The following is a 25,159-nucleotide window of genomic DNA, read 5'->3' on the forward strand; positions in this document are numbered from 1 at the left end:
ATATTCTGGCTGGCATTTGCCTGGTCATCAGGGAGCTCTGCATTGATAGATGTATTGTCAAAGATTTACGGGACATGGACGTGGCCTCCTTAGTCCACCACGTCTGTGCCATCATCTGGAACCTATCTTTACCAATCCCTTGTGGCCCATAGCATTCTATGCCATGGTACTCCAAACGCAGATGAGATGTTAAGACTGAGGCCCTACCTGCTCTGTCAGGTGGATGTAAATATTCCATGGCACTCTTTCAAGGAAGAGCAGGGTAGTTGTCATGTTTAGAGTCATCAAGGGGTGCAACACAGAAACAGGCCATTTGCTCGTTGACCATGCCAACTATTTACATCTATCCCACATTTAGCTCATCTTTTACTCCACTCAGGTTCCAATTAATCATGCCTGGATTCTGCCACTCATATATACAATTGAGACAATTTACAGTGGACCATCGACCTACCAAACCACACATCTTTGGGTTGTGGAGTGAACCCGTGGGAGAACATGCAAACTCTGCACAGGCAGCATGCTAGTGCAGGATTAAACCTGGGTTTCTTGCACTGTCAGGCAGTGACTCTATAAACTGCACCTCTTCTCTCCGATGTCCTGAGCTATCACTTAATTTAACTCAGATTTAGATTCGGATCACATTGAAATTCCTTACTCAGGTGAACCTTACAGAGTAAACAGTATACATGACAATGATGCATACTGCAATCAGTGCGAAACAACAGAATGGCACAAGTTAGCAGATAGTCCCACACCCATGAATCTTCTCTGCTTCTCTCTAGCTTTTGTCTCATTTGATTAAATAAGCATTTGCTTATTTTTCAACATTGATGTCTGGTTCCAGATTCTTCCACAAGAGGGAAATTCCTCTCTTCATCCTCATTGTAAAGATCCTCAGTTTCGAGCAAGTCTGCTCTCACTCCTCTGAACAGCATGGTGAAGGTACTCCACCAGACTGGTGGGTAGGGAATTATAGGATTTAATCCCAGCAACTAGGAACCCGCAATATGATGCATCCACGTTCTGTTCAGAAAGCTCCAAAGCGGTTTGTAGTCAATGAAACAATTTTGAAGCATTATTGACTGTTGAATTAAAGAGACAAGAAGACAAAGAAGACAAAAGGTGCACACCTGGTCCAGAGACAAAAAAAATGGTTTACCTACCTGTTCCTAGCCCCACATTTACTTTGTGATTCAAAGCCCTTCGTACATCCATTAAACCGCTGCACAGGCTGGAGGGTGAAAGAGAGAAATCATGCCCCAGTATGTCTGTTATTCACACAGATTCTAACAACAAGCACGTACAACTAACAATTGCCCATCAGCACTAACAGGCTCCACTGGATATTGCTAACACTGGAATCATGGAGTTGTGGTGTGCCAAGTTTTTCATAATAACATTGCTCACTTCTCTGGTAAATCTTCCATTAATGTCCGTATCTCTGCTCCATAGCTCTCTCAGCTCCCCCAGCCTCTGGAACCAAGGTTCCACCCATGACACAGGTTTTACCGTGCAGTCTGAAGGCTAAACCAAGTTAGTCACCAGTAAGCCTAATGGGGAATTTGGGAGAAAGTGCAATACCGCAGAGTGGAAGGTTCGTTACCGCGGAATGCGGGAGGTCTGTCACCGCGGAGTGCGGGAGGTTCGTCACCGCAGAGTGGAAGGTTTGTTACCGCAGAGAGCAGAAGGTTCGTTACCGTAGAGAGTGGAAGGTTTGTTACCAAGAATGGAAGGTTCCATATAACCATATAACCATATAACCGTATAACAATTACAGCACAGAAACAGGCCATCTCGGCCCTTCTGGACCGTGCCGAACTCTTACTCTCACCTAGTCCCACCGACCTGCACTCACCCCATAACCCTCCATTCCTTTCCTGTCCATATTGTTGTCCAATTTAACTTTAAACGAAACATCGAACCTGCCTCAACCACTTCTGGTGGAAGCTCGTTCCACACAGCTACCACTCTCTGAGTAAAGAAGTTCCCCCTCATGTTATCCCTAAACTTTTGCCCTTTAACTCTCAACTCATGTCCTCTTGTTTGAATCTCCCCCACTCTCAATGGAAAAAGCCTATCCACATCAACTCTATCTATCCCCCTCATAATTTTAAACACCTCTATCAAGTCCCCCCTTAAGCTTCTACGTTCCAAAGAATAAAGACCTTTCTCTGTAACTTAGGTGATGAAACCCAGGTAATATTCAAGTAAATCTTCTCATACTCCTCTATTTTGTTGACATCTTTCCTATAATTCGGTGACTAAAACTGTACACAGTACTCCAAATTTGGCCTTACCAATGCCTTGTACAATTTCAACATTACATCCCAACTCCTATACTCAGTGCTCTGATTTATAAAGGCCAGCATACCAAAAGCTTTCTTCACCACCCTATCCACATGAGATTCCACCTTCAGGGAACTATGCACCATTATTCCTAGATCCCTCTGTTCTGCTGCATTCTTCAATGCCCTACCATTTACCATGTATGTGCTATTTTGATTAGTCCTACCAAAATGTAACACCTCACATTTATCAGCATTCAACTCCATCTGCCATCTTTCAGCCCACTCTTCTAACCAGCCTAAATCCCTCTGCAAGCTTTGAAAACCTACTTCATTATCTGCAACTCCACCTATCTTAGTATCATCTGCATACTTACTCATCCAATTTACCACCCTATCATCCAGATTATTAATATATATGACAAACATATAAAACAACATTGGACCCACTACAGATCCCTGAGGCACACCACTAGTCACCGGCCTCCAATCTGACAAACAGTTACCCACCACCACTCTCTGGTGTCTCCCATCCAGCCACTACTGAATCCATTTTACTACTTCAATATTAATACCTAACGATTGAACTTTCCTAACCAAACTTCCGTGTGGAACCTTGTCAAAGGCCTTATTAAAGTCCATATAGACAACATCCACTGCTTTACCCTCGTCAACTTTCCTAGTAACCTCTTCAAAAAATTCAATAAGATTTGTCAAACATGACCTTCCACGCACAAATCCATGTTGACTGTTCCTAATCAGACCCTGTCTATCTAGATAATTATATATACCATCTCTAAGAATATTTTCCATCAATTTACCCACCACTGACATCAAACTCACAGGCCGATAATTGCTAGGTAGACTCTTAGAACCCTTTTTAAACAATGGAACAACATGAGCAATACGCCAATCCTCCGGCACCATCCCCGTTTCTAATGACATTTGAAATATTTCTGTCAGAGCTGCTACTATTTCTACACTAACTTCCCGGTTCATTACCGCAGAGTGCGGAAGGTTCATTACCGACAGCGCAGAATGTTCGTTACCGAGAGTGGAAGGTTCGTTACCAAGAGTGGAAGGTTCGTTACCGCAGACCGTGGAAGGTTCGTTACCGCAGACTGTGGAAGGATCGTTACTGAGAGTGGAAGGTTCGTTACCGCAGACTGTGGAAGTTTCGTTACCAAGAGTGCAGAACGTTCGTTACTGAGAGTGGAAGGTTCGTTACTGAGAGTGGAAGGTTCATTACCGCAGACTGTGGAAGGTTCGTTACCGAGAGTGGAAGGTTCATTACTGCAGACTGTGGAAGGTTCGTTACTGAGAGTGGAAGGATCGTTACCGAGAGTGGAAGGTTCGTTACCACAGACTGTGGAAGGATCGTTACCGAGAGTGGAAGGTTCGTTACTGCAGACTGTGGGAGTTTCGTTACCAAGAGTGCAGAACGTTTGTTACTGAGAGTGGAAGGCTTGTATTGCAGAGTGCGGAATGTTCGTTACCGAGAGTGGAAAGTGCGTTACCACAGACTGTGGAAGGTTCATTACTGAGAGTGCAGAATGTTCGTTACCGAGGGGGGAAGGCTTGTATTGCAGAGTGCGGAATGCTCATTACTGAGAGTGGAAGGCTCGTTACTGTAGAGAGTGGAAGGTTCGTTACTGAAAGTGGAAGGTTCGTTACCGAGAGTGCAGAACATTCATTACCGAGAGTGAAAGGATCGTTACCGCAGAGTGTGGAACATTTGTTACTGACAGTGCGGAATGCTCGTTACCGAGGGTGGAAGGCTTGTATTGCAGAGTGCGGAATGTTTGTTACTGAGAGTGAAAGGATCGTTACCGCAGAGTGTGGAACGTTCATTACCGAGAGTGCAGAATGTTCGTTAGTGAGAGTGGAAGGTTCATTACTGCAGACTGTGGAAGGTTCGTTACCGAGGGTGCAAAACGTTCGTTACCAAGAGTGGAAGGTTCGTTACCGAGAGTGCAGAACATTTGTTACCGAGAGTGGAAGATTCGTTACCGCAGAGTGTGGAATGTTCGTTACCGAGAGTGTGGATGGTTCGTTTCCAGGAGTGTGGAACGTTCGTTCCCACAGAGAGTGAAACGTTCGTTACTGCAGAGTGTGGAACGTTCGTTACCGCAGAGTGGAAGGTTCGTTTCCAAGAGTGCAGAACGTTCCTTCCCGCAGGGAGTGGAAGGTTCGTTACCGCAGAGTGGAAGGTCTGTTACCGAGAGTGCGGAAGGTTCTTTACTGCAGAGTACAGAATGTTTGTTACCCAGAGTGGAAGGTTTGCCCCCAGTGAATGGCTGAGTTTAAAGGCAGAGACAGATCTATGCAGAAGTGAGATATGTATGAAAGATCAAGGAATAAATGACATGGTTATAATTTGAACTAAAGAGGGGTATGGAGAGACTTATGAAAACATCAGCATAAACAAGCTGTGCTGAATGGCCTCCCTCAATGCTGTACCATGCAATACATTAAAATATATACCTTTAGAAGAGAGACAAAATGTTTTGGAATCTTCAGGGACCTAGCTGAGAATCCATTGGGGGATCAATCAACATCTAGACTTGGGAATCAGGTTAGCAAATAACCATCAGGGCAGGGAGCAAGGGGCCTAGCAAGAGCATCTGCCAGAGCTATTGTCCAGACAGGAAACAAAGTTCCTGAGATTAACCAGAACCTGACAATCCTCATCCAGTCCAGGCACTTTCAATACCACCACACTCCTAGAAATATTGCACATCCCATGCACAGCTCAATGACCGTAGAATCTGATTTCCTTTTAAAGATTCACACAACACAGAAATAGGCCATCCATGCTGACCATGAATCCTAAATCAACACTGATCCCTTTCTATTCACCTTGTGTTCCCACTAACCTGCACCATGCCTTACCACTCATCTACACACTTAGGGTAACTCACTGTGGCCAATTAATCTACCAGCTCACACATCTTTGGGATGTGGAAGGTAATTAGAGTACTAAGAAGACTGCCATTGAGTGACTGGGAGAATGTGCGGATGCCATACAGACAAAACCCAAAGTCAGGATTGAACCCAGGCTGCTGGAACTGTGAGGCAGTAGGTCTACCAGAGTGCCACAGGGCTGCCCCATTACGAATGTTGATTGCTTGATAAAGTTTAACTGCACTGTCTGAAATAGTGCCGTGGGAAGGCAGGAGGCGCCTCAGCTTGATGCTTCATTGAAACGAAGGCACCTAAGTCAAAGCAGCACTCCCTTAGTGTGGCATGGGATCACTGGTCTGGACTTCTGTGTTCAAGTTCCTGGCGTGCAACCTTAAAGCCAAATCTCGACAGAATATTAAACCAAGAGTTCTTGTTGTACTCATTTTTTTTTCGGATACTCACGATATGTTAGAATTGGGACAGTGTGCAATGCCAGCTCCTTTCCTCTGGAAGAGTTCAAGCTCCTCATCGGAGAGGTAGACTCCATGAGCCATGATAGTCTGGAAAGACATTGTAGTTGATGATGAGCTCTTGATGAGAGGCTCCTTTAAAACTCTTACACAGACGGTGGGAAAAATCCAGAAAAATAGGCAGAGACTCAAAGGGGGAGTGTACGATAAGAATGCAAGTAGATGTAGGAGTAGGCCATTTGACCCCTTGTTCCTGCTAAACTTTTCAATTAGGTCAAATATATTCCAGATCACTGTCTTCAATATACTCATTAAAAAAAGCCTCTACAGCTCACGGCAAGAGAATTTCAAAAACTTCCTCTTTCTGACGAAATTTCTTCACATCTCTGTCCTAATAGAGAACAGGTAAGGAATTTTTCCTCTATTCACACCACTAGTTCCATAATATTAGACAGCCATCCTACTCGAAATCACAGCCCTCTGCGTGAGCTATAAAAAGGAGGCAAAATCTGGGGGAAGACTGTTTGTGAAATCTATTGGTGACCCTGGTTGAGTGACAAGTATCAGTCTTAGGATATCATGAAAAAATTCCCCACTTCTTTGCAAAATAACATTGTGGATCAATACACACACCCGAGGAAGGGCTTTTAGGGAATTAGGGAAGAAGGGTACCTCCAACAATCTAACACTCTCTCAGTACTGCAGCTGGACAACGATTCTGGATAGGTGCATGAATCTGCTACCTTCTGAAATTGCAACATGAACATCATGCTCTGTGTGCAACTGATATATAATTAGCAACAATGCCCAGGAACACTCCAACTAGCAGCCCTGCTTCCAGCTTCTTATCTTGGGAAACTTGGGCTGGAAACAAGGACCACAGATATATGTTGAAAGTGGATGGCAGTGGAAGGTTGGGAGGTTAGATTCTTTAATCTGCAAGAAGTACTTACCTTATCATTCAGAAGGCCGTGGACATCATAAACTTCGGAATAATTCTTGCAGTTTGGAAATAGTTTGTTCACAGCATTAATCTCAGGCTGAGTCTCACTGATATGACTCTGTTTATGAAAGAAAACACGTTTCAGGCAACTACAAGTCTATGGAGAGTAGAATAAAGGAAACCAATCAAGAGCAGGTTGGAAGGTTATGTTTATAGGTAGCAAAGAGTAAGGATGAAGGTTTCAGCAACAGATGAGGTGAGGCTAGAATCACGTAATGTCTCAAAGGTAAAGAGCTCTTGACTTTATTTCTAATAGGTTGAACCATGCTGGCTGTGACTGGCAGTTCTGATCAGAGCCTTCGGGATCCAGTCAATTAACCCACAGTAAATGCTGGACTTTGATACATGTGCAAGAGATATGGAACTATTGGACCAACCTTTGGATTCACGGAGCAAATCCGTCAGCTGAATTCCCACCCCGTCTCCAGATGGACCCTAGTGGCAGAACCCAGACTCACTGAGTCTTCGTGGGAATTCTAGGGTATGGATTGAAGAGGTTATGGAGAACTTAATTAAACTTTTAAAAATATTTAGCTGTTTTTTAAACGTCTGTAACTATTTCTAAATGCTTAAAACAAGAACGGCAATTGTAATAGTTTTTGTGTGTCAAAATGTCAGACATATAAAAATTGTAAAAGGCAACAACAGAAGGCCAAAGCTGCTCTGTCAGCTCCGCCCATTAGGGGCACTTTGAGGCAAAGCCTTTGCACTACAGTGGTACCAGCCAGCTCAAGGGGTGTGCTGCAGGGTTCCAGAGTATGAAGGACCAGACAGATTGGTGCATCATTTCCGGCAGTGTTTGCACAGAAACTTTTATTAATAATGTCATATCTTTGACTGCCAAGGACAATCATACCATGGAAAGACCACGATCATCCACGTCATACGACATGGCACATAATGAATAAGCGAATACCTTTGAAGTAACATAATAAAACAGGTCCTCTCAATCTGGCCCAGGTAACCACAGGAAACAGTGGACCATGATGCAGGGCAGAGAGAACAAACTGATCCCATCTTTGTTGTCTTCATATGACAGAGCAGCAGAACAAAATCTGAAGAGCATGCCAAGTTTATCTGGAAAAATTATTTGTATTTTAAGACATAATAATCAGCAAATATGAAATTGGTATTAATAGAAATTGCTGCTGAATATTGTATCTTGACTAATATAAAGTCACAGAGTCAAGGATAAAGTAAATGAAGAGGGACAGCAACAAAGACCAAAGACTGAAGGGCTGATGACCAGATGGTACAGGCTTAAAGATGGCCAGAAGCACCAGAATTAGCAGAAGAAAATGCAATGAGTGGTTAAAATTGGAAAAGCAGCCTGTTAGTGTGGACAGAAGCAATAGTGCACAACTGTACAAGTACTAGCAGAGAACATTGGCAGGAATAGGGTTCGGGGTGCATTATATGCTGTACCTGAATGTTCAAGTTATTGGCATTTGCAAATGTCCCTATTTGTTTCAATAACTCAGAAGAGCAAGACAGCGCAAATCGAGGGGTCACAATAGGTCTCACCAGAGGATACTAAAACAGAAAATAAATCAGTAAATACCACTAGTTACACACTACCATCAAACTATAAAGTCTAAAATTATTGCTGTCTTTGAATTAACATAAAAATAGAAAATGCCGGATATAATCAAGAGGGCAGGCAACATTTGTGACAAGAGAAAAACACAGACTGATATGGAACTGTGGTAGCTTTTAGTCAAGTGCAGAGGCAAGAAACTTGGCAAAGTTCTGTGCTTGGATCAAAGACAGGAGAGAGTGAATGACAGCAGTGATGGTTGAGCAAGATAACAGAGAGTAGTAACTGAAGGGAGTTACCAGTCTCTTCACAGAATCAGTCCCTTTGACCCATTAAGTCTGCACTGACCATCAAGTACACATTGACACCAATCCCATTTTACTGTGCCCAAGTTCACATCATCTCCCACACCCCCCAGCCCCCACCCCCACCCCTAGATTCTATCGCTCACCAAGACTTTAGGGGCAATTTACTTTGTCCAATTTACCTAACATCCCACATCATTGAGATGTGAGAGGAAACTGGAGCTCCTGGGAAAGCTCACTTGGTGATAGGGAGAACGTGAAAACTCATCATAGGCAGCACCTGAGGTCAGGTGCAAACCAGGGTTTCTGAAGCTGTGAGTAAGCTAGTCACATCACTGTGCTGCGCCAGTCTGAACTCCAAATAACCAATAGAAAGAAAGGGTGCAGTTCCTTGATCTCACATTGAAGAGCATGGAATCAAGAACAGAGAGGTGATAGGTCAGATAATTAAAGAGACAGGCAGCCCAGAGCTGTGGTCATGCTTGTACAAATAGCTGAAGTAATCAGTAAAGCCCTTGCCCACTCAGAGTTGGTACCCCTTTCAGTGTACTAGAGAAGCTTCACAAGCATTAAATATATTACAGTGAGCTAAATTAATTTGAATACTAGACCCACACAGAAAGGAGTTGCCTGCTGTGGTCAATGTTCACCTTTGGCCTTTGGTACCCAGGAAGCACCAATCAGTCATTGGTAGGCCCCAGGTGATGAGGCCTCAGCCATTGTACCACCCCCTCTTTTGACCAGAGGATAGACTGGTGGGAGTGTATGTCATCTCCTCTTAAAGGTAGGAATGTAGAGTCATCATCTCTACAAGAGGATATTCAGACTGATCAAAAACAGTTATATTTGATGTAAGTAGTTAGCAAAACTTAAAAAAGAATTATTACTTTTGCCAAATCGGGGTCAGGAATTATCAGTCAAATGAAGAGGACTCTGCACCTGTGGCCAGTGGAATCCAGAAGGAGAGCAGTGGGCAGATCCACTGGAATCTGTCCCAACATTACAATGGTTTGGTTATAATCAAGAGGGCAGGCAACATCTGTGGCGCGAGAAAAACAGGACTTACAGTAATTGGAAATGTTCCCAGAGAAACAGAAAGGATCGTGAGGAAGGCTTTTGGCATACTAGTCTTTATCAGTCAGGTATCGAATTGGGGATATTATGCTGCAATTGCACAAGATGCTGCTGAGCCCATATTTTGAACATTGTGTTCAGTTTTGACCATCCTCTGAAGGGAAAATAACCTTAAACTGGAAACAGCATAGAAAACATTTACAAGATGTTGTTGGAGCTCAGGGTACAGAGTTACAGAGAGAGGCTGGGCCGTTTGGAACTTCAGTCACTGGAGCATAGGAGACTGAAGGGTGACCTTGTAGAGGTATATAAGTTCATGAGGGGCATGCTGTAGATAGGGTGAATGCACAGAGTTGTTTTCCCAGGGTTAGGGAATAAAGAACCAGACAGCCGAGATTTAAGGTGAGAGGGAAGAGATCTAGTGGGGACCCAAGGGGCAATTTTTTCACCCAGAGGGTGGTCCATAAAGGAAATGAGCTGCCAGAGGAAGTGGTTAGGGTGAATACATTAAAAAGACAGTTGGCCAGGTACATGATCAAGAAAAAATCTGCAGATGCTGGAAATCCAAGTAACACACAGAAAATGTTCCTCATCTTTTTTTTCTCCAGTCCTGCTGAAGGGTCTTGGCCCAAAACGTTGACTGTACACCTTTCCATAGATGCTGCCTGGCCTGGTGAGTTTCTCCAGCATCTTGTGTGTGTTGCTTAGGCAGGTACTTGGATAGGAAATCTTTAGAGGAAAATGGGCCAAACGTAGGCAAACGGAACTAGAAAGTGGGCATCATGTTTGCATAGATCATTTGGGCCAAAGGGCCCATTTTCTTGCTGTACAACCCTATGTTCCCTCCTGAACCACCATTATAGTCCCAACTCTGAGTGAAGACATTTCTTTGCATCTTAATCTTAATAAATAGCCAACCCCTCCATAAAATCTGATGAAAACTCAATAACGTGAAACTGTTCCTGTTCCTTTCTCCAAAGTGGGTATCAGAGTCCCTTTCTACTTTATTGTTTCTATTATACAATCCAGCACCTACAGCACGAGTTATTCTGGAAATTAAAATTATTACAGGATTTCCTATAATACAGATGCTTTATAAATGCAAATGTAAATATTTTAAAGGTTGCAAATACTCAGATGATCACGTAGTGACTGTGAAAGAAGAACCAGTTAATTGCTGAAGTTAAGCACAGCTAATGCAGAGGCATAATAAGGCACTGGTTGGACTACATTTGGGATATTGTGAGCAGTTTTAGGCTCTGTATCTCAAAAGAGATGTGCTGGACTTGGAGAGGGTGCAAAGGAGGTTCACCAGAATGATCGAGGAAATGAAAGGCTTAATGTATGAGGATAACTTCATGGCTCTGGAACTGTACTTGGAGTTCAGAAAGATCAGGGGGAATCTGCTCAAAATCTTCTGAATGCCAAAAGGCCTGAATTAAATGGGCATGAAGAGGATGTTTCCATTTGTAAGAGAGTCTGGGATCTGAGGACACAGCCTCAGAATAAAGGGAGTATCTCTTTAGAAATAAGGTGACGAGGAATTTCTTCAGCCAGAGGATAGTGAATCTGTGGAATTCATTGCCACTCAGGGCTGTGGAGGCCACGTCATTATGTATATTTCAGGCAAAGATTGATAGGTTCTTGATTGGTAAGGGGAATATGGCCTAATTCTGCTCCTATATCTTGTGGCCTTCAGGTCCGGGACATTTCATTTGAACTTGGAAAGAGAGAACCATAGCTAGCAGAATCATAGATGTAGATATACATAGAGAGCAGAGGAGTTTCAGCAGGCTCTTTTTATATTCATTCAAGGAGTGTGTGCCCTCCCAAATTGTCCTCATTAAGATGGTAGGAGTGAGCTGCTTCCTTCAACTGCTACAGTCCTTGAGATCTGTGTACACCCACAAGACTACTTGGGAGAGAGATCCAGGATTTTCATGTAGTGACGGGAAAGAAATGGAGATATATTTCCAAGTCAGGATGGTGTGAGGAATAGTACGGGGAGAAACATAGGGGCTTTCTCAGATGGAATCCAAATCTGAGACAAGGTTGAGCCAGGATATTCAAGGTGCCAGTTAAAGTCTGGATGAAGCTTCCTTGTGTGCACAGTGTGTTGCTACTGGTAAGGCTGAAGGTCATGTCTTTGAGGCCAGATAGTACAAAAAGAAACAAAAGGAAGGGTGAACCAAAGAAAGGCGAGTCTACCTTACCTTCCGTTTGGCCAACTCAGCAACAAATCTGTGAGGAATAATAAAAATTCAATGCCTGCATCACACATTGCTTTGACTTACATAACATAAACTGTACATTGAGTATTCTTCTACACCCTCCCCGCTGGACAGATCAAGGATAGAAATCTCTAGCCTTCATCTTCCATTCCCCTGGGTTTGACAGTCAATAAGTAATCCTGTATATTTTCCACCAGCTTCAATGAGGTTCCACCTCCAGATACACCTTCCCCTCTGCTCCATTTCACAATTTCAATGTCAACGTTCCCATAATGACTCCCTTTCCCACTCTCCTATCACCATGAACTACATTCTATCTCTTAATATTTTCCTATACTGATGTGAGAGTTGCAGCATCTTCTCTTTTACTTCATCTCCTCCACTCGTCCAGAGCTTCAAGCTCCCCTCAGGGATGCAACTAATCCAATTGGGCTTCAGAGTTCATGACCTTTCTGTTGCCTGTCACTTCAATTTCCTATCCCACTCCCACTTAGATCTAGCTGTCTGTGCCCTCATGAATGGTTGTAGTAAGGCCCAAGGTAAGCTTAAGAGACAACAATTCACCTTCTACCTGCACACCTTTGCAGCCATTGGGCTTAATGGTGAGCTCAACAAATTCAGATAGTTAGCTTTCTCTGCTTGTAAGATTATCCATCTGCAAAGTTATGTCAGTTTTCCTCTCTCCACAGATGCTGCTGGACATCTTCAACATTCTCCTTTTGGTTTTGAGTCTCAGCCACTGCTCTCTCTAAGCTGCACTGTAACTGAAATGCTCCCATGCACATAGCCTTTGTTGCCATGCAGCTGGAATTTTCTTCTATATAATGTTAATATAATTTTGAAACTATGCTGATATAATTTTAAGATCTATGTTAATATTAATTATGTGCTATTTAATATAATCTATAAAAGTTCTGAACAATAATTGTACCACATTTACTTTGAAACGTTTTAGAGCTTCAATGTATTTACATTGTCAGTGCTTCGTTATAACACTGTTACAAACTGTAACAGTAAACACAGAATGGAAGTTGGTAGCTCATTGCTAATAAACCGCCAACCTGCTGAACACCAACACCATCTAGTCAAAACGTGTTACTTTTGTCATTGTGCCTCTCAGTTGTTTCAACTGCCTGACATAGTTTGCTTGTGTTGTGAGTTGTGGTTTGTGATTGTTTGATGTGTATATTGCCAAAAAAAAACATTAAAGTGCTGTTCAGTTTTCAGGCCATGTAAAAAGTTCCTGCACAGAGCAATGGTTGGTCTGCACAGCTGTAAAAAAAGATTAGAGGGAATGTTGGCCTCAGCAACTGCTCTAACCCGTATTTCACAGCTTTAACATGTCCCTTTGTTTTCTCACTCTAAGTTATTTCATTCATCTATCAATCAGAAAGCTCTGCAAAACAGAGGAATCACCTCATCAGCCCCAGCATCACCCTATAAAAGTCTAGCACTCTGCTACCAAATGATTCAGAAATCCTGATGGTTCAGAATTTCCTTAGAAAAGTTGCTTCATTCCCTTCACCCTCACTGGAAACCCATTTCCTGCACTCCATAATAATACCAAGTAACATCAAAATTGTACTGTATAGCCTACATTATAATAAGGGACTACTTTATGCTTTGGTAACACGTCATTGCATAGGCGCGTATTGAGCATGTGCTATTAGGCTCATATTGATCTGTATGTGTGTGCTGAGCTTGGATTCTGCCAGAAGAGATCCATGAAACTTAGCTCCTGTCTCCAGCATTTTTATTAATAACATTGTTGTGTAAACAGGCCACACACACAACAAATTGGCGATGAGAATTATGAACCTACATCTTATCGGAACACCGCGTTTTAGTTGATAATGACACTTGGAGAAGAGAGGGAAGGGAGATGAAAAGGAACGACACACGCATCTATATGGAGTGAGCTCATTGCGCTAGCAAAAGGGACACGAGTCAAAAAGAAAACAAGGGGAAAACTAGGCTAAAGTAACATAACAAAGGTGGCGATGATTGGAACCATTACAGCATTTGACAGTGGCATTGAAGACTGGGCAACTTACATTGAAAAAGTGGAGTTATATTGTGATGCTAACAGTGCATCGGTCTTGCCGAAGAGTCTTGGCCTGAAATATCGACTGTACTTTTTTCCCATAGATGCTGCCTGGCCTGCGGAGTTCCTCCAGCATTTTGTGTATGGTCCCAGTTCAATTGTAGTTTAATCAGAAAAACATATATTCTGCTTCTGAGCTACTATTTAACACAAACACGACTATAAAATTAGAGCGCCACAGTAGCATAGCAATTAGCACAAAGCTATTACAACTCAAGGCATTGGAGTTCAGAGTCCAATTACAGCATCCTCTGTAAGGAGTCTTTGTACATCCTCCCTGTGGAATGTGTGGGTTTCCCCTGGGTCTTCCAGTTTCCTTCCACAGTCCAAAGACATGCTGATTTAGTTAATCAGTCATAGAAAGATAAAAATCTACAGCACATTACAGGCCTTTCCGCCAACAATGTTGTGCCAACCATGTAACCTAGGGGTCCCCAACCTTTTTTGCACTGTGGACTGGTTTAATATTGACAATATTCTTGCGAACGGGCTGACCCCGGGGGGGCGGGGTAGTGCTGTCAACGGACAGGAGTAGCAGTCAAATATGTTGCGTTTACCCCTAGAAAGACTACAATGACCATGAAGCCTTGCGCGAGCACCAGTGCGCATGCGTGACTTGCGCATGCGTGTACGTACCGATTTTTTTCTACAAATTGTTTTTTGGCGATTCTGTTCGGGGGGTGGGGTGTTAATCACGACCGGAATATAGGTGATAAGTGGCTAATACACTCAATTTTGTTTCTAAAAGGGTTTATCTAACAAATATAATATTAAACACACAGCGCATATTTTCCTCGCATGAATATAGTGATAAGTCAATTATCAGGGGAGGACAGGGGAGCTTGAAGTAAGTAGTAGAGGCAGGTTCGATATTATAATTTAAAGAAAAATTGGATAGGTATATGGACAGGAAAGGAATGGAGGGTTATGGGCTGAGTGCAGTTTGGTGGGACTAGGTGAGAGTAGCGTTCGGCATGGACTAGAAGGGCAGAGATGGCCTGTTTCCATGCCGTAATTGTTATATGGTTATATGAGTCACTTATAAATTAATAGCATCATAACATTTTAAGTAACATTTGGATATAAAACACACAGCGCATATTTTCCCTATATAAACATATAAAATCATTGAAACACACCAATATCGCTGAACCAGTGGGAGCCCTGGGCTTGTTCTGCAACAAGACGGTCCCATCGAAGGGTGATGGGAGACAGCGATACTCAAAGGGGGTTCCTTATGTCCAGTCTATTCCGCAATTTAGTTTTCGTTGCATTTATTGCAGAGATATGATGTTGGAAATGGAAGCAACGTTTTCAGTGCTTTCGTGGCTACCTCAGGATATTTAGCCTTGACTTTGATCCAGAATGCCGGCAGAGATATTATGTGAAACATACTTTTCAGCCCGCCATCATTTGCAAGCTGGAGGAGTTGATCTCCTTCCCGCGCTGACATGGATGATGCGCGGGTAATGACCTCGCGTGCGTTCAAGCTCAACAGTGGGCGTGACAGGGAATGAGGAAAGGTGCAGCTGACTCCTATCGCCAAATCATGTCGTTTCCTCGCGGCCCGGTAGCACATGCTTTGTGGCCCGGTGGTTGGGGACCGCTGATGTAACCTACTCTAGAAACTGCCTAGAGTTCCCCTACCGCACAGCCTTCTATTTTCCTAAACTCCATCTACCTATCTAAGAGTCTCTTAAAAGACCCTATTGTATCCGCCTCTACCATCTTTGCTGGCAGTGTATTTCACGCACCCACCTCTGTCGATGTCAAAAAACTTACCTCTGACGTCCCCCTTATACCTGCTTCCAAGCACCTTAAAGCTATGCCCCCTCGTGTTAGCCATTTCAGCCCTGGGGAAAAGCCTCTGGCTATCCACATGATCAATGCCTCCCATCATTGTAAATTGTCTTGTGATCAGGTTAGGGTTAAATTAGGGATTTTGGGGGATGGGCTGTGCGAATTGAAGGGCTTGAGGGGCCTATTCCATGCTGTATCTCTAAATAAACAAAAATAAAAATAAATAAAAGCCTCACAGACTACCCCCTATGCAGAGATACCAAATGACAGAACCAAGCTGCTGTGATCAACAGAAGTCATCCACTCAGTTTGAAATAATGTAATGAACAGACTGAATAAACTTGCCAAATTCACATTTGGGCTGAACATGTTTTACCAGTACTGTGTGACCGAATTTCATTATTTTTAATCCAGGTACTCTTATCATTTACCAAGAAAAAAGCAACCTCTGAAAGTTTGCCTAACTCTTATCAGATACCAACAGAAATGTACTGGATTTTAATAATCATTAAACTATTGTAATGCACGCAAAATGCTGGAGGGATTTCCAGCATCTGCAGATTTTCTCTTGTTTACATAGAAACATAGATAATAGGTGCAGGAGTAGGCCATTCGGCCCTTCGAGCCTGCACCGCCATTCAGTATGATCATGGCTGATCATCCAACTCAGAACCCTGTACCAGCCTTCCCTCCATACCCCCTGATCCCTTTAGCCACAAGGGCCATATCTAACTCCCTCTTAAATATAGCCAATGAACTGGCCTCAACTGTTTCCTGTGGCAGAGAATTCCACAGATTCACCACTCTCTGTGTGAAGAAGTTTTTCCTAATCTCGGTCCTAAAAGGCTTCCCCTTCATCCTCAAACTGTGACCCCTTGTTCTGGACTTCCCCAACATCGGGAACAATCTTCCCGCATCTAGCCTGTCCAATCCCTTTAGGATTTTATACATTTTAATCAGACCCCCCCTCAATCTTCTAAATTCCAATGAGTATAAGCCTAGTGCATCCAGTCTTTCATCATATGAAAGTCCTGCCATCCCAGGAATCAATCTGGTGAACCTTCTTTGTACTCCCTCTATGGCAAGGTTGTCTTTCCTCAGATTAGGGGACCAAAACTGCACACAATGCTCCAGGTGTGGTCTCACCAAGGCCTTGTACAACTGCAGTAGTACCTCCCTGCTCCTGTACTCGAATCCTTTTGCTATAAACGCCAGCATACCATTTGCCTTTTTCACCGCCTGTTGTACCAGCATGCCCACTTTCAATGACTGGTGTATAATGACATCCAGGTCTCGTTGCACCTCCCCTTTTCCTAATCAGCCACCATTCAGATAATAATCTGTTTTCCTGTTTTTGCCACCAAAGTGGTTAACTTCACATTTATCCACATTAAATTGCATCTGCCATGAATTTGCCCACTCACCTAACCTATCCAAGTCACCCGGCATCCTCTTAGCATCCTCCTCACAGCTAACACTGCCGCCCAGCTTCGTGTCATCCGCAAACTTGGAGATGCTGCATTTAATTCCCTCATCCAAGTCATTAATATATATTGTAAACAACTGGGGTCCCAGCACTGAGCCTTGTGGTACCCCACTAGCCACTGCCTGCCATTCTGAAAAGGTCCCGTTTATTCCCACTCTTTGCTTCTTGTCTGCCAACCAATTCCCTATCCACATCAATACCTTACCCCCAATACCGTGTGCTTTAAGTTTGCACACTAATCTCCTGTGTGGGACCTTGTCAAAAGCCTTTTGAAAATCCAAATATACCACATCCACTGGTTCTCCCCTATCCACTCTACTAGTTACATCCTCAAAAAATTCTATGAGATTTGTCAGACATGATTTTCCTCTCACAAATCCATGCTGACTTTGTCCGATGATATCACTGCTTTTTTGTTTGTGATCATTAGACTATAACTCATTGAGTATAGCTACATGACTATTAAAATGTCAAGTGGTAATTGATCTGAAACAGAGAAGGAAGCTCCTTCAAAGCCTTAAGGCTTAATGTCAAGATGCCCTCAGAGCTCTCGTGGAACTGTGCGCTTCAGTTCATCTAGTGCCAGGCATAGTGCATGTTACTCCACTCCCATCACTATCAGCACTCTGAAAAACATTGCTCCTCTCCTCTCCTCTGTGAACTGGCCAGACTCCTTGATAGTTTTATACTACCAGTGCATCGGGACATTCTATCAGCAGTTCAGGACTTTCAACCTTTCCGAACTTTTGACTTGTTTCTTACTCAGCTGTATATGGAATGGACAGCTGGAGGAACTGCATCATCTCTGACTTAGCTGAGTATGTCCAGCATTTTCTATTTGTAACATTGCCAAGTATCTTTTACCCGGCTATCTGCACCTTTCTGTGAAGCACTGAATCGGTGCAGGTAAATGATTATATCTACACCATCTACAGTACATTGCCCAAAGAACAGAGAGGGAATTGCCCAGTTATTCCACTTCCAAATGAATCTGAGTGAAGAAGCTAGCCTCAGGGGAACATTGCATACATGTTTTAGGGACATGACCTTGGCTTAATGAGCAGGTTCCAGGATGGTGTTCGAACATGCAAATTCCACTAACAGAGCTGCTAAACAAGCCAACTTGTTTCAGTTTATGATGGTTCAGTGGGCAGAATGCCGACTGTTCTTGACTCAGCTCTAGGAGGGCTATTCGTCCATGCCCCACACCAGAGACTGTATTTCGGTAGCATTCAAACAGAGTCCAAGTCAAGGCAATGCTGTAGGAGGTACCACCTTTCAGCAGAGACATTAAATCCAGGACTCATCTGCTCTCTCATTGATGTGAAGAACCTGATGGATTTACTTTGAAGATATAGAGATATCCACCCTTCAGCCCACTAAATCCATGCTAACCATCAAGCACTCAATCATACTAAACCCTTATTTTTAAATTCTCCCGACATTTCCCTTCAACTCTCAACAGATTCTATAAGTCTTCTACAAGTTTGGGGAAATTCAGAGTGGCTAATTAAACTACCACCCCGCAAGTCTTTGTGATGAGGGAGGAAACTGGAGCACCCCGAGGAAACCTACATGGTCCGAGGGGAAAGGTGCAAACTCGTCATAGGCAGCACAGGAGGTCAGGACTGAACCCAGGTCACTGGCCCTGTGAGGCAGCGCCTCTAATAGCTGAGCCAGTGTGCCGTCCAGGAGAGCTCCCCTAGTGACGATGGGATGAATTACATTTAACAATAAAACCCAAATCAACCATTCCTTGAAGCAAACAAACATGAGGTAAATATCAAGCAATATTAAAAGTTCTTTTGCGGTTTGTGATATTTCAGTTATTACCATGACCATTTATTTGTACATTCTTCAGTCTTATTAATATTCTGAACTCTGTATTATATTTATAATATTAATTCAAAATTTGCTTTCTACATCCTGTCCTGTCTGTGGGAGTTCCTCAATACGATTGGCTCTGCCACCTACTTAATGGAATCACAGAGAAGCGTCAGCTGGTTCCTTTGATCTGATGCCTGATTTTGGAAAAAGGAATGCCTGTGTCACAAAGACCATCAAATCTTACAGGAGAGGGCCTCGCTCCACCATTTACTGGGAATTCTAAGCCCATCATTTTTTTATAATTATAGGAGAATTCTATATGCACTTACATTACTTTCTCCTATCTTCCAGTTTCATATATCCCATTTACTGATTGGTGCATATTTGCAATGAAGCAGGAAATAATGAGTCCACTTTGATGATTCTGTGCAAAGTGTAACAATATCTTCAAACCCTGTGCAACAGCCAAACAATAGCTACCCAATTTAAACTTTTGAATAGTTATGCTCTACAAACCTGCCAAGAACTTTCCTGGTGAAGACCATGCTCGCCCACATCATATGACATGGTACATAATGGAGAAGACTCTACAAACCAACATTCTCAAAACCTATAGTGTGTTAGCAACCGAGAGGCCATATAACAACCACTGCTTCTATATAGCACCAGTAACGTAGCAAAGCAGCACAAGATAATTCACTGACGGATTATCGGACAACAATTAGGTTGGTCCATTTGGCATGTTGAAGACAAATTCTTCCCTATTATTCAAACTTAAAGTCCTAGAGCTGTACAGCAAAGGAATGGCCCTTCGGACCCAAATGCCGATACCAAACTTTAATGTCCATTTACACTAATCCCAGAAAGTATTTATCCTTCTATGCTTTGCTGACTTAAGAGTCTGTCTAACACCGCTACACTTCTTACACGTAGTATTCTGTTTGTTCATGGGAGGTGAATTTTACTGCTAGGCTGGTGTTCATTGTCCATTCAAAATTAACCCCAAACAAATATTTCAGAATCATTTACAAATCAGTCAGATTATTGTGAGAACATAAAGGAAAGCAGATGCTGGAAAGTTGAAAATAAACATCAGGAAGATCTCAGCGGGCCAAGCAGCCTCTGTGGAGGCAAAGCAATAGTTGATGCTGCAGGTTACGATCCTGCATCGGGCCAGGCATGTCACAGTCAAAAGAGCACTTCGAGAGTGCAGTCACACTTGTAACAGATTCACCAGCATTGCTCGCATGCTTGTACAAGTAGGTAACGATCATGACTTGCACTGACTGGACTTGCAATCCTTCCAAACGAGTGCTTCAGGTGCAATAAGGAAACACATTATCAAACTGAAATATTTCACCAACTACAGAATTCAAGAGGGTGGAGGTGGATATTTTGGGGGGAAAGGGAGGGAGGGAAGGGAGGCAGGGGTGAAGTCAGGACACAGACAAAGAGCAGAGAAAATCTGGACACTGTCACAAAAAGCTGAAGCAACTGGTGGGCACGAGGATGATGGGGAGCTAGGTGGAGGCAAAGGTAGGATCGGGAAGTGGGGGATCTTGAAACAGTCTTCCACATTGATAGCTTTAGGCAAGAGTATTAAGTACTTAACTAATTAAAGTGTATGGAGTTAAAGTCCAGATCAACATCCATCTGATCAAACAGTGGATTAGATGAGGAGAGGCTAAGTTAGCTGTCCCTGTTCCGTGATGCTTTGGCTGCTGTTGTTTTTATTTCAAAACTCACAAGGTACTTGAAAGTGAAGGGTGCAGGAACACTGTGTGGAAAGTGTACATTAATTACAGATTCTGTCCGGTTTTGGGGCTACTCCACCAGCAGTAATGGTACTTGTTATGTTACGTAACTCCAACACATTAAACTAATGCAAAGGAAAACGAGAGAGCCAAGAGATGAGAGTCTTAAGTTTTGTTCTTTGCTTTAAGCGAGGCACATGCATATCAGGTGGTGGCATCACGATGTATGCAGTTCACTTATTTTTGTATATAACCCGTAATGAATTATTTAAACAACAAGAATGCTTAATCAAACAATATGTTTACAATATTACTCAAATATTAAAGGTGCCGCTGCTGACTGTAACATCAAACAGCGAGTTGCTGGTCTCCCCTCTTGCTGTAGCATGAGTGATATCTTTCTCTCCCTTGTCAGTGGGAGAGAGCCTGTGGCATGTCGAACTGTCAGGTGAACAGTGGATTTTGATGGACTGCAGACCATGGGCTCTTTGAGGACTTTGCTATTGCTCGCTTGCCGGGTGGTGGGGGAGGAGGCAGAGGCTTTGCTGAAGCAGGCGGGAGAGAGTTGATGCTTCACTGCTGCTTGGGCATGGGAGGGAGGGGGGCTTTGGGGTTCTAACATTTTCCTGTCATTCATTATTTAGGGTATTTCTTTTGTTTGTGTGGATGTCTGCAGACAGTATGAATTTCAGGTTGTATATTCTCTGATATTAAAAATGGAAGTATTGAACCACTGATGTTACTGAAATATTACATATGCAACAGTACTAAGCAGAGGTTTAAGTTCGAGATGATTGTACAAGCACAGTAAAACTCTAAAACTTGTCAATCAGAGATAAATCTAATTCTAGCAGTACAAGGGCTGATGTTGATAATTGGCAACTGTTATAACGCAGGAAATATTATTGCCATCTGTAACAGTAATATTGCCAACAGCAATATCTCTGAAACAAAAATGTGTCACAGACAACGCTGTTGATTTTTAATGCAAGATAAATATTAGGCAGGACACAAAGCAAAATCTGTGTGACCAACATATCCTTTGATCCCTTAATATTCAAAAATCAATCCTGAATAAACACTGTGATCAAGCACTGACAGCCGCCTTTGGTAGAAAATTCCAAAAAACTCATTAGACTCCACGTGAAGAAGTTCCTTCTCTTCTCTGTCCTGAATGGCTGGGCTCCTTATTGTGAGACAGTAACTGCTGACTCCTGACTCATCAGCCAGAGAACACATTATCCTTGTGTCTACCCTGTCAGACCCAACAAGAATTCCAAACTTGAGAAAGTGTAGACCCAGCCTGCTCACTCTTTCATTAGACAAAGTACCTACTATCTTAGAAATCAACCTGGTGAATATTCTCTGCCCTCCCTCTGTAAGTACATCCTACTTTACACAGGGAGTCCAGACCTGTACACAACTTTCCAGGTGTACTCTTACTCATGGTCCTTTCAATTGGAGCATGGCGCCAAACCCTCTTGCAGACCTTCAGTTCCTGGAAATGTATCAGTTTTTAAAACATACTTAGACTTATAGACAGGAGTACTGCAAACTTCTGGGACATTTGTGGACTCAAGGCCTTAAGCCACAGTGTCACCTGTCAGCAGTCGCCATGAGTGAGGCATTGAAGTCGGTTCACCCCACCGGGGCAGTGAGGTGCGGGGTCCAGGCTGGAGTCGGTGCTGCCCCCAGTGTTCACTTGGCTGAGGACAGGCTGTATCGTGGTCGACTGCATCAATGACTCAGGGTCTGTTCTATTTATTATTTATAGAGTTTAAGAGTCGTGATGTAATGATGCAGCTCTATAAAACTCTGGTTAGGCCACACTTGGAGTACTGTGTCCAGTTCTGGTCACCTCACTATAGGAAGGATGTGGAAGCATTGGAAAGGGTACAGAGGAGATTTACCAGGGTGCTACCTGGTTTAGAGAGTATGCGTTATGATCAGAGTTTAAGGGAGCTAGGGCTTTACTCTTTGGAGAGGAGGAGGATGAGAGGAGACATGATAGAGGTGTACAAGATAATAAGAGGAATAGATAGAGTGGATAGCCAGCGCCTCTTCCCTAGGGCACCACTGCTCAATACAAGGGGACATGGCTTTAAGGTAAGGAGTGGGAAGTTCAAGGGGGATATTAGAGGAAGGTTTTTTACTCAGAGAGTGGTTGGTGCATGCAATGCACTGCCTGAGTCAGTGGTGGAGGCAGATACACTAGTGAAGTTTAAGAGACTACTAAACAGGTATATGGAGGAATTTAAGGTGGGGGGTTATATGGGAGGCAGGGTCTGAGGGTCGGCACAACATTGTGGGCCGAAGGGCCTGTAATGCGCTGTACTATTCTATGTTCTATGTTCTACGTACCCCATAAGCTTTCTTAACTACCCTATCTACCTGTGAGGCAACTTTCAGGGATCTGTGGACATGTAACCCCAGATCCCTCTGCTCCTCCACACTACCAAGTATCCTGCCATTTACTTTGTACTCTGCCTTGGAGTTTGTCCTTCCAAAGTGTACAACCTCACACTTCTCCGGGTTGAAATCCATCTGCCACTTCTCAGCCCACTTCTGCATCCTATCAATGTCCCTCTGCAACCTTCAACAATCCCCTACACTATCTACAACACCACCAACCTTTGTGTCGTCTGCAAACTTGCCAACCCTCCCTTCTACCCCACATCCAGGTCGTTAATAAAACTCACGAAAAGTAGAGGTCCCAGAACAGATCCTTGTGGGACACCACTAGTCACAATCCTCCAGTCTAAATGTACTCCCTCCACCATGACCTTCTGCCTTCTGCAGGCAAGCCAATTCTGAATCCACATGGCCAAACTTCCCTGGATCCCATGCCTCCTGACTTTCTGAATAAGTCTACCATGTGGAACCTTGTCAAGTGCCTTACTAAAATCCATATAGATCACATCCACTGCACTACCCTCATCTATATGCCTGGTCACCTCCTCAAAGAACTCTATCAGGCTTGTTACACACGATCTGCCCTTCACAAAGCCATGCTGACTGTTCCTGATCAGACCATGATTCTCTAAATGCCCATAGATCCTATCTCTAAGAATCTTTTCCAACAGCTTTCCCACCACAGACATAAGGCTCACTGGTCTATAATTACCCGAACTATCCCTACTACCTTTTTTGAACAAGGGGACAACATTTGCCTCCCTCCAATCCTCCAGTACCATTCTCATGGACAACGAGGGCATAAAGATCCTAGCCAGAGGCTCAGCAATCTCCTCCCTCGCCTCATGGAGCAGCCTGGTGAATATTCCGTCAGCCCCGGGGATTTAACCGTCCTAATGTATTTTAACAACTCCAACACCTCCTCTTCCTTAATATCAACATGCTCCAGAACATCAACCTCACTCATATTGTCCTCACCATCATCAAGTTCCCTCTCATTGGTGAATACCGAAGAGAAGTATTCATTGAGGACCTTGCTCACTTCCACAGCCTCCAGGCACATCTTCCCACCTTTATCTCTAAACGGTCCCACCTTCACCCCTGTCATCCTTTTTTCCTTCACATAATTGAAAAATGCCTTGGGGTTTTCCTTTACCTTACTCGCCAAGGCCTTCTCATGCCCCCTTCTTGCTCTTCTCAGCCCCTTCTTAAGCTCCTTTCTTGCTTCCCTATATTCCTCAATAGACCCATCTGATCCTTGCTTCCTAAATCTCATGTATGCTGCCTTCTTCCACCTGACTAGATTTTTCACCTCACTTATCACCCATGGTTCCTCAACCCTACCATCCTTTATCTTCCTCACTGGGACAAATTTATCCCTAACATCCTGCAAGAGATCTCTAAACATTGACCACATATCCATAGTACATTTCCCTGCAAAAACATCATCCCAATTCACACCCGCAAGTTCTAGCCTTATAGCCTCATAATTTGCCCTTCCCCAATTAAAAATTTTCCTGTCCTCTCTGATTCTACCCTTTTCCATGATAATGCTAAAGGCCAGGGAGCGGTGGTCACTGTCCCCCAGATGCTCACCCACTGAGAGATCCGTGACCTGACCCGGTTCATTACCTAGTACTAGATCTAGTATGGCATTCCCCCTGGTCAGCCTGTCCACATACTGTGACAGGAATCCATCCTGGACACACTTAAACTCTGCCCCATCTAAACCCTTGGAAATAATCATGTGCCAATCAATATTAGGGAAGTTAAAGTCACCCATGATAATAACAACCCTGTTATTTTCACACCTTTCCAAAATCTGTCTCCCAATCTGCTCCTCTGTATCTCTGCTGCTACCAGGGGGCCTATAGAATACCCCCAATAGAGTAACTGCTCCCTTCCTGTTCCTGACTTCCACCCATACTGACTCAAAAGAGGATCCTGCTACATTACCCACATTT

The 25,159-nt window shown here is 43.4% G+C and overlaps 1 protein-coding gene across 1 annotated transcript in view; it reads right to left on the minus strand.

The window, feature by feature from the left end:
- Positions 1-25,159, minus strand: part of LOC140192305 (guanine deaminase-like) — a 75,510-nt gene that overhangs the window by 32,389 nt on the left and 17,962 nt on the right. The window contains exons 6-10 of the mRNA XM_072249968.1: positions 11,795-11,822; positions 8,091-8,198; positions 6,616-6,723; positions 5,655-5,752; positions 1,167-1,234 (exon numbers count right to left, since the gene is read on the minus strand). Of these exons, the coding sequence (XP_072106069.1) occupies positions 1,167-1,234; positions 5,655-5,752; positions 6,616-6,723; positions 8,091-8,198; positions 11,795-11,822 (410 nt within the window). The remainder of the gene's footprint in view (positions 1-1,166; positions 1,235-5,654; positions 5,753-6,615; positions 6,724-8,090; positions 8,199-11,794; positions 11,823-25,159) is intronic.

The sequence above is a fragment of the Mobula birostris genome, unplaced genomic scaffold, assembly GCF_030028105.1.
Source record: "Mobula birostris isolate sMobBir1 unplaced genomic scaffold, sMobBir1.hap1 scaffold_1124, whole genome shotgun sequence".
Taxonomy (NCBI): domain Eukaryota; kingdom Metazoa; phylum Chordata; class Chondrichthyes; order Myliobatiformes; family Myliobatidae; genus Mobula; species Mobula birostris.